This window comes from Phragmites australis, chromosome 13, assembly GCF_958298935.1.
Source record: "Phragmites australis chromosome 13, lpPhrAust1.1, whole genome shotgun sequence".
Taxonomy (NCBI): Eukaryota; Viridiplantae; Streptophyta; class Magnoliopsida; order Poales; family Poaceae; genus Phragmites; species Phragmites australis.
The window spans coordinates 6,253,640-6,268,967 of record NC_084933.1 but is presented as its reverse complement, the minus strand read 5'-3'; the positions used below and the strand labels follow the sequence as shown (position 1 = coordinate 6,268,967).

The 15,328-nt window shown below is 39.7% G+C and overlaps 1 protein-coding gene across 1 annotated transcript; it reads left to right on the top strand.

The window, feature by feature from the left end:
• The first annotated feature begins 331 nt into the window (after positions 1-331).
• On the top strand, positions 332-12,901 carry LOC133888086 (uncharacterized). The gene is made up of 17 exons (XM_062328200.1): positions 332-706; positions 3,533-3,583; positions 4,061-4,147; positions 5,833-5,944; positions 7,073-7,118; positions 7,411-7,482; positions 8,320-8,382; positions 8,476-8,630; positions 8,732-8,796; positions 9,245-9,395; positions 9,839-9,944; positions 10,044-10,179; positions 10,768-10,832; positions 11,824-12,006; positions 12,091-12,163; positions 12,442-12,527; positions 12,604-12,901. The coding sequence occupies exons 1-16, from the start codon at positions 553-555 to the stop codon at positions 12,501-12,503; spliced, it is 1,581 nt and encodes a 526-aa protein (XP_062184184.1). The 5' UTR covers positions 332-552; the 3' UTR covers positions 12,504-12,527; positions 12,604-12,901.
• Positions 12,902-15,328: the final 2,427 nt, after the last annotated feature.

Genomic DNA, 15,328 nt, shown 5'->3' with positions numbered 1-15,328 from the left:
TTCATATAAGGTCTTATAATTGTGTATAGTATTTTAGGATTTTTTTGAAATTTTTTATTTTTTCAATTTTTTAATTTAAATTCGATTACCGTTCGGTTTCTAAAACTGTACCGAAACGATAAGATCGGTAGCCGCGAATTTTGATCGGTTATTGATAAATTGAACCCTGTAACGATTTACCAGATCTTCCACATTGGTAAGTGTTCATCTTATGAAAAAGATTAAATATTAAAAAATGTGAAAAGGAGTTGACACGAAGGTACTTTGGGCTTGGCTGTAGTGGTTTGGGTTTAAAAGCCCAGAGGATCCTAGAAGAGTCGATCCAGACTTGAGAGTCCAGGATCCAGTGCGCCGAGGAAACTTGCGGCTAAAGCACGCTGGCAGACGGCAGCGGCACAACCTTCTCCTCCTCATCAGCCACCGCCCACTCACTTGCTCAGCGCAAAATCCAAATCCACCGCACACACAAAACCCTAGGCGCCGGCCCCCAGCGCAGCAGCATCTCCACCGCCGCCGCCTCCACCTCGTGCTCCCCTCTCCACGCCTCGCGGGATGGAGCACGACGCGCACGCCGCCCAGGAGGGTTCCACCGTCGATGACTGGGCGCGCGACGACGCGGAGCCCATGCCCGTGGACTCCGGCGCTGCCCCCGTGGAGGAGGCCGCAGCGGATGCTACTGATGCCCCGCCCGCGCCCCCGGCAGAAGGTATCGCCCTCTCCGCTCTGTCTTTCTTTAGCTCGTGCTGTTTTACGGCTTATTCGCTTAGATCTGAGCCTCTTCGTTGCCGATCTGTCGCGTTTCCGCGCGCGAATACGTTCTAGTTGTGGTTAATGAGGGTTAGGGTCTCGTGTTTGTAGCTTGCTGCCGCGGGAGACGGGGCAAGGACGATGATGATTAAGTTTTTCGTGGTGATCTCTGCTAGTTCGGTTGGGTTTATAAGATGCTTAAGGACAAATTGAGCTACTTACTGGATCTTACCTAGTTCACGCTAGCTCCTTTAGTTAGATGGCCGTTTAGATTGAGTATCCATTGTTTTCACATGATAGATATATGTGGTTGTGTCCCTCTATGAGTAAGATGATGACCACCCATCGGATGTTAACTGACTGTGCTTCCGTTTGCTTTGTTGGTTCGTGATTCCGTAAACCACCCCTGAAAAAGTAAAGTCGGCGCTTACGTTTTGTTGTCGTGTGCTTTGTCAGCCAACAGGTATGACATGCATATTAATGATTTGCCGTGTTCAAAAAAGCTCTAGGCGGCAGGTTGGTGCATAGCGCGTCCTTGGGGTTAGGCAGCCTCTTAGGCAGGCTAGGTTGCAATGAAGCAATGGGGGGAGGGTGGTGGGTAGCACCTAGGCGGGCTAGGTGGCCACCTTTTGAAAAATCATTAGGCACTAGTTGGGCGGTTGGGGGCGACTAGCGGCTAACCTGCTTAGGCATCCCAACTCATCTCCATGGCAGGCAGTACGGGAAGATGAAGAGAGGAGGGAGGGAGGTAGTATGACAACCACCTCCCGAACCCTATTATCCCTCACCCTTATGCCATCACTCCCAGAGTTCAGTGAAGGAAGCGGCAGGGCTGCACATGTGGTTCATATCTGGATGTGTTTCTTCCCCGATGCCACACACGAACTACCTCCTGCCACTCAAGTGGTCTTCCTCCCGCCTCTGCAGCTGTGCTTCTTCCTTGCTGTCTTTCTAAGGATTCTCCCCAAACACTGCCCATGTGCTCCTCCTTGTCGCCGTTGCTGCGCTTTTTCTGCGCTACAGCTCTGTGCTCATCCATGCCACATCCTGTTCTCCCCTTGCGCTCTTTCCTGCGGCTTGTTGTTGCTCTCCCACCCTACAGCTTGTTGTTGCCCACCCACCGTACGGCGATGCCCAGTCCACCAAGTACTGTCCAGCACCTGCCTAACCGGTCCACCACTCCCTGGCGCCTAGCCTGCCGATTATGGCTAAGGCGTGGTGGTAGGGTGCCACCTAGCGCCTAGGCGGCCACCTAGGCTACTTTTTAAAACACTGGTTGGCCCCAAATCATCTGTAGAAAACACTTTTATTTACTAGTTTGCCACAGTAGGACCTTTATATAGGCTCTGACAAACATGGAAAGAACACCTGTCCTGCTAGTCCAGGTTGATGCACGTTCTGTTGTATCCACTGGTTCTATGTTTCCATGCACAGAATATGCAGTGTGGGCAGCACCTTTTATGCTTAACATTTTCCTTTTTTACCCCATAAGGGAACAAGTTCTCTGTTTGGTTGTTTCTTGTTGGCCAATACTGCTTGCACATACATTTTCTGATTCCTCTAAAAATTACAATATAGGAGGCCATGTTCCTGGCACTGAACTAAGACCTAGCGTGGACAGCACAATCTTTGTTTAAGTTTTTTTTTCCTTTTATCCGTCAAGGAAACTAGGGTCTCTTTTTGTTGTGTCCTTGTTCTTTCCATGTGGCACTGTTTCTTGTGTACCCAACAAGTTTGGATCCATCTGAAACCATGTGTAGGAAGCTTGCTCCCCTTTTCACGCACAATCTCATCGGGCCTAAGTCAGAGGAACTTGCCCCTATGCTTTTTAGTATTACGTTGGATGTGCCTTCACCCATGAAGCCATGTTCACCTCTTTGAAGAAATGATGCACAACATATATATGCCACTAAGGTTTCTAAACTTTGACTAGCTTTAGTTCTTCAACCAAATGTTATTAATTATTGAGCTAGTTTTAATGAGTCCAACAATGTGACCAACTGTCCATATTGAATGTCTTCTTGCTCTGTTGCAAGCTGTTTTGTGGGCTGCATCAGCTCTTTTTCATTGACTAAATTTAGAAAGTTCAACTCTATTCAGTTCGTCAAGTCTAACTTGGCAACATAATGACATCCCTGTTGTCATGGATTATTGTTATGGAGAGTTGACTGAAATGCTTTTGACTTAATCAAATGGGGCCAATTGTTTTGGATCTTTCATGGAACCTTTCTGCTTTTGTAGTTATACTTTTGTTGGAACATGAAATTTTTGTACGCTCAATTGGAATAGTACTCCCTCTGTCTCAAAATATAGGGCGTATTAGGATTTGGAAAAGTCAAACTTCGTAAATTTTGACCAACAATTTATCAAATTATATGCATGTTTTAATGTACAAAAGTTGTATCAATAGATCCGTATTTCATAGATCTTTTAATACGATATTGATTTTGTAGCAATTGATAATATATTGCAAAATAAATTAATGGTTAAAGTATACTTTCAAAGACTTTTCCAAATCCTAATACGCCCTATATTTTGGGACGGAGAGAGTAGCTGGAGAAAGAGGATTAGTCTTTTTTCTTGCTCATGTTTCATATATCTTTGCAAGATTTCATTCTGAATTTTGTAAGTAGGCTGTAGTCATTTTTCCCCCTCTGTATCTAGGAGAACTCAATAATTCTTTTCTCCAGCACATGATGATTTCCTTTGTGGCACCGTGCCATACACTTTGGTCAAGTTCTTCGTCACTATGTGCTAACCCTTCCATGACTTTGTGTACTTTCAGGTGTCAAGGAAATTCAGTCATCTCTTCAGTCCTTGGAGCTTAAGACAAATGGTATGTATTGCACTCTTGTTCAGGTTTTTAGTCCTGTCATTGTTGTTGAGAACTCAAATAAAAAATTATTTCCTTTGCTAATTTTGTGCCCTGTCCTCCATTTCATGAGAATTTTGGTAGATCGCAATGTGCTTTTCCCGACACAAATGATATGACCTCTAATTGTTAGATAAAAGTGGTTTCAAGATGCAATTCCAATCACACCATTGTTAATTTTGATAATATGTACTTCTTGTAATAGCTGATTCTTATGATCATGAAACAGTTATTCTTTCTTCTTTTATTCAGATAAATGGCAACTTTCTAGAGGTTTTAATGTTTATGTATGTTCTTCCTAATTATGTCATTAATTATTGCTTCATGTTGCTGCACAGAAACTTGCGGCAGTTCCAAAATCATTGTTACTGCTTCTTGGGCTTGTATTTTTTTTCTTGTGAATATAGACTCTTATGTAACTCTACTCTTGTATCACTCCAGTTGCTGCAAATGAAGATGCTCATGAGGTAGAAGATGTGATAGAGGAAAGAAAGCGGCACTTGAATGTGGTTTTCATTGGTCATGTTGGTAAGTTCAATATTCTTACTGATTGCTTTCTTTCAACCTTATTTGTTAGCTAGACATGTGGATAGGATAAGTTCTTGATTGATGTGTTTTGCTGTGTTGAAAGTTTACTGTCGGATATAGGGTTGTATGTGTTGGATTGTTGGGGCTAAACGATTCCTGAATCTTGATGACAGTTGTGCTCTTTGGAGGTTCATGATTGAATGTAAATGTAGTGATGGTTAGATTTGGGACTATTAATTCCTGTATTTATGCTTCATTGGAGATTGAAAGACACAAGTGTTATGAGCTTTGCCTACAGCTGCCATAATTGGAAATAGGGCCGGTTGGCAGGATAGCAGCAGCAGCAGATCACAACTTCCTTTTTATTAGGAGCTAAATTTGGTAGGAATCGGATTTGTTTTGATTAGGAGACAGAGTTTGATTTAGTTTCCAATTCAATAAGAGATAACTTAGGTAAGTTAAGATTTGGGGTCAGGTTAGGATTGTAATCACCTCCCTATATATTGAGAGGTAATATTCATAATAAAGGCAAGCAAAGAGTTATCCTCCTATCCCTCTGTTCCTATCTCCCTACCCCGGCTGTTGATTTCTCTCTCTCTCTCTCTCTCTCTCTCTCTCTCTCTCTCGGCCGAACCTCCCCCTCTCTCGGTCTTGTTCACCACAACGACAGGGAAGCTAGGGTACCGGCCTCGCCCTCCCATCAACCACGACTATTACCTAAGAAACCTACCACAAAACACAAGCCATAACACAAGTGTCTCAACAATCTCTGTCAGTGTATGTGATGGGTAGGTCTTCGAACTTTAGACCTTACAGGGAGTTACCTCAATCGCGGAGTGATTGTTCAATGCACCCATCCCTAATTTTCCGTGGCATAATAAATTGTGTTATTAACCCGGGGTTCTGAAACATTTCTTTGTCGAACTTTCTTTTAATTACATGCCGAAAGAAGTACATGAATGTTTTCTGAATTGATCAAAATAACAAGATGACATTGCCACAATTGCTTCTTTTTTCTTTTACCTTATGAGTACTTCACCATCACGAGTCAATTCAGGTGGGGAGTGGGAACTTGGAAGGAGAGAAAACATGTGCAACCTTTTGTAGTTAAAACTTAAAAGGTGTTTGTAGCATAGACATACTCAATGACTAACCAGATACAATTTGGCCAAAAAAAAGAAAACACTCATTTACTGAGAACATTTTCTTTAACAATATTAAGGTATTGAATCTATGTTTACCAATGATCCCCTAAGCGCCAGGCGCTAGTCGGGCATCTGACTAGCGCCTATCACCTGATCGGTCAGGTGGGCTAGGTGGCTAGGCAGGATGCTGCCGCCTGGCGCCTAGATGGCGTCTAAGCGGGCTGCTTAGGGTACCTAACTTTCAGACTCTCTTGTCAGAGTATCAGTGGTTGATATGCCTGTCTAGAGTACCTAACTTTTAGCTCCAAAGCATACGCCTTCCATCTTACTCTAAATTTTCATGTAACTGGTTCACCGGCTTATTGTTCTTGAGTGGCTTTTCTGGTACCATATACTAGTTGCTTCATTTATGTCGCTGCATATTTTTCTTAAATATTTGCATATTCAGTGAATTGTACTGGTAATGAGTTTTTTACTTCATTTCCTTAAGGCTCTTAAGGAATACATGTTAGCCTTAATTTTGTTGTTGCATGGTTCCAGATGCTGGAAAATCAACTGCTGGAGGGCAGATATTGTTCTTGAGTGGTCAAGTTGATGATAGGACCATCCAGAAATATGAGAAGGAAGCGAAGGATAAAAGCCGAGAAAGTTGGTGAGTAGTTCATTTGTGTTGCAGATAGGTCTTGAAGCATATGTTCCTATTTGCAAGATTGAGGTTTACTCATAGCGCATTTTGATCTTGGGCTATCTGACTGTTTATACTGCTAAATAAGATGGATGTTCTTTTTCCGTGTCTGCTTCTGTTGTATTGCAAACAATTTTTCGAGTTGACTGCTTCCTAAGTTTGTCTGCCACCTTATTTTTATGCGATGTTGGCTTATTCATTGATTGTATTAACAGTAAGAAAAATAATCTTCAGAAAAACTTATATCTATCGATTGTTGCCTTGAATTGTAAATAACCCAATGTCATTAAATTTTTGCTTCGTTTATAAGTATGTAAATATTTACTTTTTGAAAAATAGCATGTAAAACTAGAAAGAGAAAATACGACTAAGGGAGCAGACAGATTATTTGACTAGCTGTTTGCCGGGAAATATGCTCTGAATATCTATTTTCTTTCGAAGAAAAGTATAAAAAAATACATATGTTGGTATGACATGCTTGGAATATCTAAAATTGTTAGATAAGGAGAAAAAATGAATAATACTGCCTAGTTCTGGTAAACTGAGAGTAGAGGAAAGTTTGTGTTTTATGATTATTTATTGTATCTTACTTTTGCTAATAAAAAGAAACAAGATGATCCTGTGTCATATTGTACAGTTGCTGTTACATGAAACCTCAAATGTAGCAATAGCTCTTACCTGTTTGTATGGAAGGCCACTTTAGCCTACCATATTCTTCTTCAATAATAAGCAATTGAACGATAATGGAAGGATGCTATGGAGCGAACTAAATGGTAAACTGTATTAAGGATTGTGGTTTTTTCTGCAAACTTGTACATGTTTTTTAAACTTCAGAATGCAGTTAACTATTGCTATGCATCCATGAATAAGAAGCTGTAACCGATTCATGTTTCAAAGTATTGCATATTACCATGTTGCACAGTTCCTGACATGTTGAGAAATATAAATAAGATGCCTTGCCACTGAATAAAAAACATTTTTTCACTTCTTTTTAGTTTTTATTATGCTAAGTTGTATCTCAATCTGTCAGTTGCAAAATAATCTTCAATCCAGCACATTGCTACTTATTTTTGTTTATAATCCAAATACTCACAGGTACATGGCTTACATTATGGACACAAATGAGGAAGAGCGAGTTAAGGTATCCTTTTTCATATTTGATTTTTACTGGCTGATTCATCATTAGTGCATTAGATCTCTACTTTTTTTTTGTGGTGTTAATGCACTCTTTATTGAAGAATGCAATGTTATTACGATTTATCTAATTAGTTCAGTCTAACTTGATGCACTCTAACTTGATGTACTCTCTAAATTGTAGTCAACAGCAACATAGTATTTTATTCTGAATGCAGATAAAAATTCTATCCAGGTGTTTGTCTTTGTAAGCTTGTTCCTTTTCTTATGACAGTTGTATTTTTTTTCCATGTGTTCAGGGAAAGACTGTTGAAGTTGGTAGAGCCCACTTCGAGACAGATAACACACGATTCACTATTTTAGATGCACCGGTATTGTTCTCTTACTATGTTACATATGATACTCCATGTACTTGGGTGGAAGTTTATTATTTTTTACGACATTGCTCTCGTTATTCTGATCTTATTCAAACTGTTTTAATGTTGATCAGAATCCATTTGGTTGATTCTGTTTAACGACAGGAGCAACCTGAAAACCTGATAGTTTCCTACTTCCCTTTTTTAAGGCTATCCTTCTGTAGTTTCAAGTTCTTGTATAATTTTTACTAGAGGGTAGACATAAAAGGCACCATTGTTAAATAGGATTGACTTATCATTGAATGGGCTTGTGTTGATTAAAAAAAAAAACCATGCCATCATTTGGTGACTATGTTCTAGAGTCTAGATGAGCGTTTAAGTCTTAACATTGACATAACATAATTCTAGAAACAAATGATTTCACTTATTTTTAGAAACATGTCATGATACCTCTTAACTTTCCCAAACTAATGTCATTGATTAGTCCAGGGATCGTCAGTCTGAGTAATTCCTTATCTTTTTGTATAGATCATTTCCCTATTTTGGGTAACCCTCTGCCATTCTGATTCATGCTTCTATATCTCACACTTGTTAGGTAGACATGAAAGTGACTGTTCAATATGTGTATTGTAGGTAGACATGAAAGTGACTGTTCAATATGTTTATTGTAGTTGTTACTTTTTCTGTGCCCAGCTAATAGTTCTCGCAAACATATGCTGTTCCCATTTACATAAATTCTTGATGTATGGCTGGTACTTGTTCCGTATGTGACTAGTTTACTATATATGTTGATTGAGCTGAATGTTTGCTTCTTGTATGGTGTTTGTTTAAACGGATGGTTTGGGCTTGCAGGGTCACAAAAGTTATGTTCCAAATATGATAAGTGGTGCATCGCAAGCTGACATTGGTGTTCTGGTATCCATTTGATTCTTAGCATTGTTTGGTGAACTTGCATTTAGCTTAGACATTACTTTGGTTGTGAATACGTATCCTTTCCTTTTTTTTAAGGTCATATCAGCTCGAAAAGGTGAATTTGAAACTGGTTATGAAAGAGGAGGGCAGACCCGTGAACATGTACTACTTGCAAAAACTTTAGGTGTTGCTAAGCTGATAGTTGTCATCAATAAGATGGATGAACCTACTGTAAAATGGTCTAAGGAAAGGTATGCTTGATAAGACATCTTATATTAAATTCTACAAAAATGAATTTATATTATAGCTTGCACAACTGGTGGAAAATAATCAAATGTGATATATGTTACAGATATGATGAGATTGAAGGAAAAATGGCTCCTTTCCTCAAATCTTCAGGGTACAATGTTAAGAAAGGTAGTTATTATTCCACTTTTTTTATGTACTTTGAAGTCTAAATTATTGTGAACACTCATTTTCAAGCTTGAAACTCATTGTTTTCATATTATCATTGATTTCTATCGAGTGAAGTTCTGTAGTAGTCACACTTGCAGATTGTGCCTTAAATATTGATGTTTCCTCAATTGATGCCTCTTTTTTCTTCATGTTTAAATAACTAAACTGATCACTTTGTTGTCTGTGATAAGTTCACAACCATGTTATGATCACACTGATCATCAACTCAGAGAGCCCATAGGAGCCTTATTATCTTATTATATTATCTGTTTGTACATTGATAAGAAATTTATGGCATGGAACCAGCTACCAGAACATTGATTTGCTTTTCCATTACAACGCCTGATGTAGGTAGAACAATATATGGTAATGTTATCTCTTAACTATTTTTCATTGGCTTTGTTATCAGATGTGCAATTCTTGCCAATATCTGGTCTTATGGGAACAAATATGAAGACTAGGATGGATAAAAGCATTTGTAGTTGGTGGGATGGCCCATGTCTTTTTGAAGTTTTGGACCGTATCGAAGTTCCTTTACGTGACCCCAAAGGTCCAGTAAGGTTAGATGGTTATGCTTTTGTGTTATACTGTATGTACCCCCACTATTCAAAAGTATATAATGCTTTGGAGATACATAGTCTCGAGTATGTATCTCTGGAAATCAGTTTCTGTATTACTATGTTAGCAAATACATTTTATTGTCAAACCATGAAATTTCTGTATTACTATGTTAGCAAATACATTTTATTGTCAAACCACTTTTCATGGCAAATCTAATGCTATTATTTCCACATTGTCAACATAAACAGTTTTTTGTTAGTGATTAGATTATTATTTGTTATTTATGGCTTTATGTAGATGTTAGAAATTGAAAGGTCTTTCTCATGAACAATTAATGCAAAATCTTTTTTATTTTTTGGTTTTGTACAATCTTATGGAGAAAACTGCTTGAATTATTGTCTTCATTGCCGGATGCAAGATTTTTATATTTGTAACAATGCAGGATGCCAATAATTGATAAGTATAAAGATATGGGCACTGTTGTGATGGGGAAATTAGAGTCCGGTAGTATCAGAGAGGGTGACAGTTTGTTGGTTATGCCAAACAAGGTATATTTTTTTCATTCCTTTTCTTTTTTGCTGCAACACATTTGGCATACTTGATCTCCTCGAGCCAATCCTGTTTTGCAATACTTCTTGCTGTAACAGTCCCATGTGAAAGTCATTGGTATAATGTTGGATGAGAGCAAAGTACGTCGTGCTGGACCTGCGGAGAATGTCCGTGTCAAATTATCGGGAATTGAAGAAGAGGATATAATGGCTGGTTTTGTACTTTCCAGTGTTGGTAAGTTTATGTTCAGGAAAAGTTAATATAGTATTACATTCTCCAACTGGACAGCTCTTGACATTTGTGTAATTTCTGATTTTTTTGGTTATAATGGTCAAATTCTTCTTTGATAGTCATTCAGCCTAAGGACAAATGGGTTGTCAGCCTAACAAATTCTTCTTTGATAGTCATTCAGCCTAAGGACAAATGGGTTGTCAGCCTAACAAATTAACATGCTAATTTGGACTGGTTTATATTGGGCTTGACAATGGAATGGCCGAGTTGGCTGTGCCTTCTCCGTCATGAAAGGGCTGAAATGGGTTGGGCTGGTCATAAATTTGTGGTATGATATCACTAATGAACTGGCAACACACAATGAATTTTGTGATACAGTTACCTAATGGCAGTTCAAAATTTAGCATTAAAGAGCTTTTTCTTTTATCTGTTATGTTCTATTATTCCAAAATATTGGTGATGTTTCAATAATTAAATGAGTTCTGCTTGATGTGCTGCCTGTGAATTTACAAAGATTTGTATGAGTTCAGCTTTAGATCATTTTGTAATTTGTCTTGCCATGTTCTCATTCTATGATGTCTATCCATGCAGCTAATCCTGTCGGTGCTGTGACTGAATTTAACGCTCAATTGCAGATTCTAGAGTTGCTTGACAATGTAAGTATCACATGTTTCTTGAATTGTATAATAAAAAACTTGATTCCACTCGTCATGTTTATGTGATGTGTGTTATCCTTTTTGCTGGGTGCCAATATGTCGAATCATGTTTTCCACGTACTGGGATACTGATACACATGATAGCATGTCATAAACTGTTCATGCAATTTTTTGTTTGACTTTAGAAGTTCTTTTAAACTGATATTGGAGGCTATCTCTGTTCAATTTCTGGCTTATACCATGTAACTTGCTATTCTGCTAGAAATTTCTGTATTCATTTACTGCTGGATATTCAATGTACAATATAAATGCTTGTTGTAAGTTTATATGTAATCACATTTAATATGACACTGTTTAGTATTTGGTACTTTGAGTTTTTTACATCAGCTCTAAATTTTGTTTGAAAAAGTCCACTAACCATCCAGTCACAGTTTGGAAATTCTGGTTGGGATGCTGGTACAGGACTGTCATTTTGAGCAGTTTTTGTTATTCTGAACTCTGGCTACTATGTTATCTTTTGGAAATTTAAAATTATTTAGACTTTGAAATAAAATGTACTCCCTCCATCTCAAAATAGATGACGATTTAGCCTCTTTTACAATGTTCAAAATACATGACATTCTACGATTTCGAGATAACTTTAGTCCAAGTTTTCCAATTTTACCCTTTCCATTAAGTAACTTCCTTCCTAATGCAAGTCTCATTTCTCACGCAATATATGATATTAAAGAGGGTAAGATAGTCATTTTATCTTTCACCTTAATACTTGTGCGCAACTCTAAAACGTCATCTATTTTGAGACGGAGGTAGTATGTTTTAACATGATTGAGTCTTACTGCCTCCTGCCCATGGTCTGAAATTTTTAGAGTAAAAAAATGGGTATTTGAAAGTTTATTTTACACCATACCATGCATATTCATTATGGTACGATTGAGGATAGTATCTGTTTAGCCAGTGTTGATTATTTTTTACACTCCCCTGAATGTGTTAGGCTATTTTCACTGCGGGCTACAAAGCAGTGTTGCATATCCACTCTGTTGTTGAGGAATGTGAGATTGTTGATCTCATAGAGGAAATTGACATGAAGAAAAAGAAAGAAGCAGGTCCAAAGAAGAAGCCAAAGAGGAAGCCTCTTTTTGTGAAGAATGGTGCGGTTGTTGTTTGCCGCATTCAGGTATTCTCTGATAACATATCAACATCATTCGTGTTGAAACTGTTAATTCCAGGTTTCACTGATTCTGGTGTGTTTCGGATTTAGGTGAATAATTTGATATGCATAGAGAACTTCTCTGATTTTCCTCAGCTTGGAAGGTTTACACTTCGAACTGAAGGTAAAGTATGCATGCTTGGAAGCGCAATTTATTTCCCATCTGGAATGAATATGAAGAGCATGTGATGCAACTAAACATACTATGTTTTCATTTTGTTTGCTCTTTTTGGTAGCCACTTCAGCCCTTTACTTTTTGTTTGAATTCATTAGAAAACTTGCCTATTTGTATTTTGTTATTTTATAAGGTCCTTTTTCTTTTGACCCATACCATGTTCTTTTGTATGATAGTTCAACTATTTGTCAAATTACTTACCATCTCATTTACCTCGACGATTGCAGGAAAGACAGTAGCTGTAGGGAAAGTTGTTGCAGTTCCCCCTGCTGGCAACCCAACATTTTAAGCTTAACCAATTTTGAACAGGATGGTAGGCAGTGAAAAAGCTAATTATATTTATTAACTTTTCTGGGCTTTTCACATATGGCAATTACCTTTCTTGGCAGGAGAATGAAGCGGTGCTGTCCCTTAAGAGTTTTTGGAATATGTGAGATTGGTTGTGGAGCATACATTTTTTTCCCAGCCCGGCTTGAAAATCGTCAATGATTTAGGCATAGCGGTCAATATTTAGATGGGTTGCATAATTTACAGTTCTGGTTACTGGTAAGAGGTTGTAAAATCGTTATGGATAAAGTGCACCAACCTTCTAATTGTGATGTTGTTACTTGTGCGTAAAATGTTATGACTACCCAGTTTTCGTGTGAAATTGAGGATTTGATGGCCCCAAGTGTGCAGGTTACCTAATTTACCGTGTAACCTGCTGTACAATGCACTATCATACAGGTACAACGTCGTCCCTCATTTTGAGTTCTTGCTGCCACCTCAATTGAGAAGTTGGCGTGCTGCTACTCTAGTAACTGCATACGAAACGGAGGAAGGCAAGGCTTGCGCTATTGAGGGTAGAAGCATTTGCAACGCAATGTTTGATGAACCTGATGCTTCACACCAATGAGTATGGTTTTGAAGCCATAGCTCTCGACACAGCCTTCGCTTGATCAAGGGAACTGTAGTTTGTCTCTTTCAGGGCAACAAGAGGAAAAGGCAAGGAAGATCACCGTAGGTGGGAAAAAAATTAGTGGTGTGGTACCAAGATGTACCTCAGGTGCCAATAGCGAGTAGGAATCTCAAGCGGATCACCATCAATAGCTTACAACTGAAATGAAACTCGTTTGGAGTTCACTGTACGGTGATCATTGAGACCAGAATGACGGATAATCTGAGCGTACTCCTTTCTGCTCGGAGAAAATAGCCATGAGACAGAAACATTAATCCCACGAAATAGTGAAGATGACCAAATTAAACATCATGAACATAAGGAGTGGTTGACTGTGATGAGAGGTGTAAATGAAGAGAGGACGATCATTATAACTGAACGAGAAGACATGAGATGATGTGACAATGGTGGGACACTTGAGCGACTTGTTCAATACCAAGAATTCCCCGAAGGTGGTCGCGTCTATTACTGTTCAAGACCAAGAATTAGTCTATGGAGACCATCTACGTGCCCATACCCATGACTAGAATTCCCCAAAGGTGGTCGCGTCTATTACTGTGAAAGATTGCCAATCGTGATATCCAATTGAAATGAACCACTTGTGAATGGAAGCAACATCACTAAAAAATACGAACTATGTATTAGCAACAAAAAGCAAAGGTTGTACCATACACACTGGCATACTCGTACTGAAATCTAATAGCAGTAGCAAAATGAGCTTGGTAATGCTCAATAGTGCCACGAGACTGGGTATCAATCTTATATTTACACTGTTGATTGCTTAAAAAAGAAGGTAAACGCACCTATATGGTGTTGTGTATATAGAAGTGATAAGGAAAAGCAGAAAATGTCGTTGAAAGGTGCGTAGAGATAATCCAGTCACTGCTGAGATCCAATAGTGGGTCTAGTATTTTCAACTTGGGTGTGCATACCTGTCGCACTCATGCCTGGGTGCGTAGCTGTGTGCGCCCCGTCTTGCTCATGCCCACACCGCATCCTGCTTAGCTCAAGTCCGCGCTGTTGCCGCCGTTGCCCTCCAAGTTTGAGCCTGTCCCACGCCACACCCCGCCACTGTGACCCCCGCCTTGCTCGCGCCTGCACCACCACCGTTGTTCATCTCAGGAATGTGGTCATCACGCAGTCACACACACGGTCTCAGCCTCTTAGGAATCAACGCACACACACGCAGTCGTCACTCGTACCTTGAGTGCGTCTGGGCCGCTATGCATGGCTGCGTGGGCAATGGGTTGTGAGGTGTGGTTGTATCAACGCCGATCAAGTCATGGTGATATGGGCTTGAGTCAAACCTGTCCAAATAGGTCATACCTACTGGGCTGGTATGAGGCCTATCACTGTTGGCATGGCTCAGGTACGACACAACACAGGTACTTGAGGAGGCATGTTAAATATTGCAAGCAAAATTCTAGGGCTTGTAATGAAATCATGTAATTTTCGGATCATACGTTGTACTCTTTTTTTTCTTTCTAATATAAAGGTTTTTAGCGAAACAACCAATTAATAAATCTCATTTTTATCTAATTTTAATATCTATTTTTTAGAATTTTATAGCTATTATTTTTTATTTTTTCTATTTTTGGATCTCCTTCATACCCCACTGCAGCACTGCTTCGCGCCCATGGCTTGGCTCCACTCCACCCATGACCCCTCCACCGTACCCATGCTTGGCTTCCTGCCTCCACCTATGACCCCTCCATCATGCCCGTGTCTGGCTTCCTGTCTCCACCCGTGACCCCTCCATCGTGCCCGAGCCAGCCGTGCCGCGCCGTGCCACCAGGCCACGCCGTGCTTTGGGCCGCATAGTGCCGGCAGGCCTCGCCATGCCCCCAGGCCAGCCATGCCACTAGACTGCAAACGTGCCCAGACCGGTCCAGTCAGACACGATGGCTAACAGGTCGTGTCATGGGCCAAGGGTGCCACACGCGGGCCCAAAAAACGAGCAATGTCGTAGCTTGATTTTAGATCCGATTCAAAAAAGGAGTATGAGATTATCCGCTAATTTCTCTCCTAATTTCTTCAGTTATTTTCATTAGTAAAACATGCCCCATATCCGTACTTGGTAACGAGGCGGGGAGACTAGAGGACTAGAGTGAATAGAAAAAGTGGGTAAATTATTTGAATTTTAGGATTTTTTTTATTATGTGGGAGGAGAGTAGAGG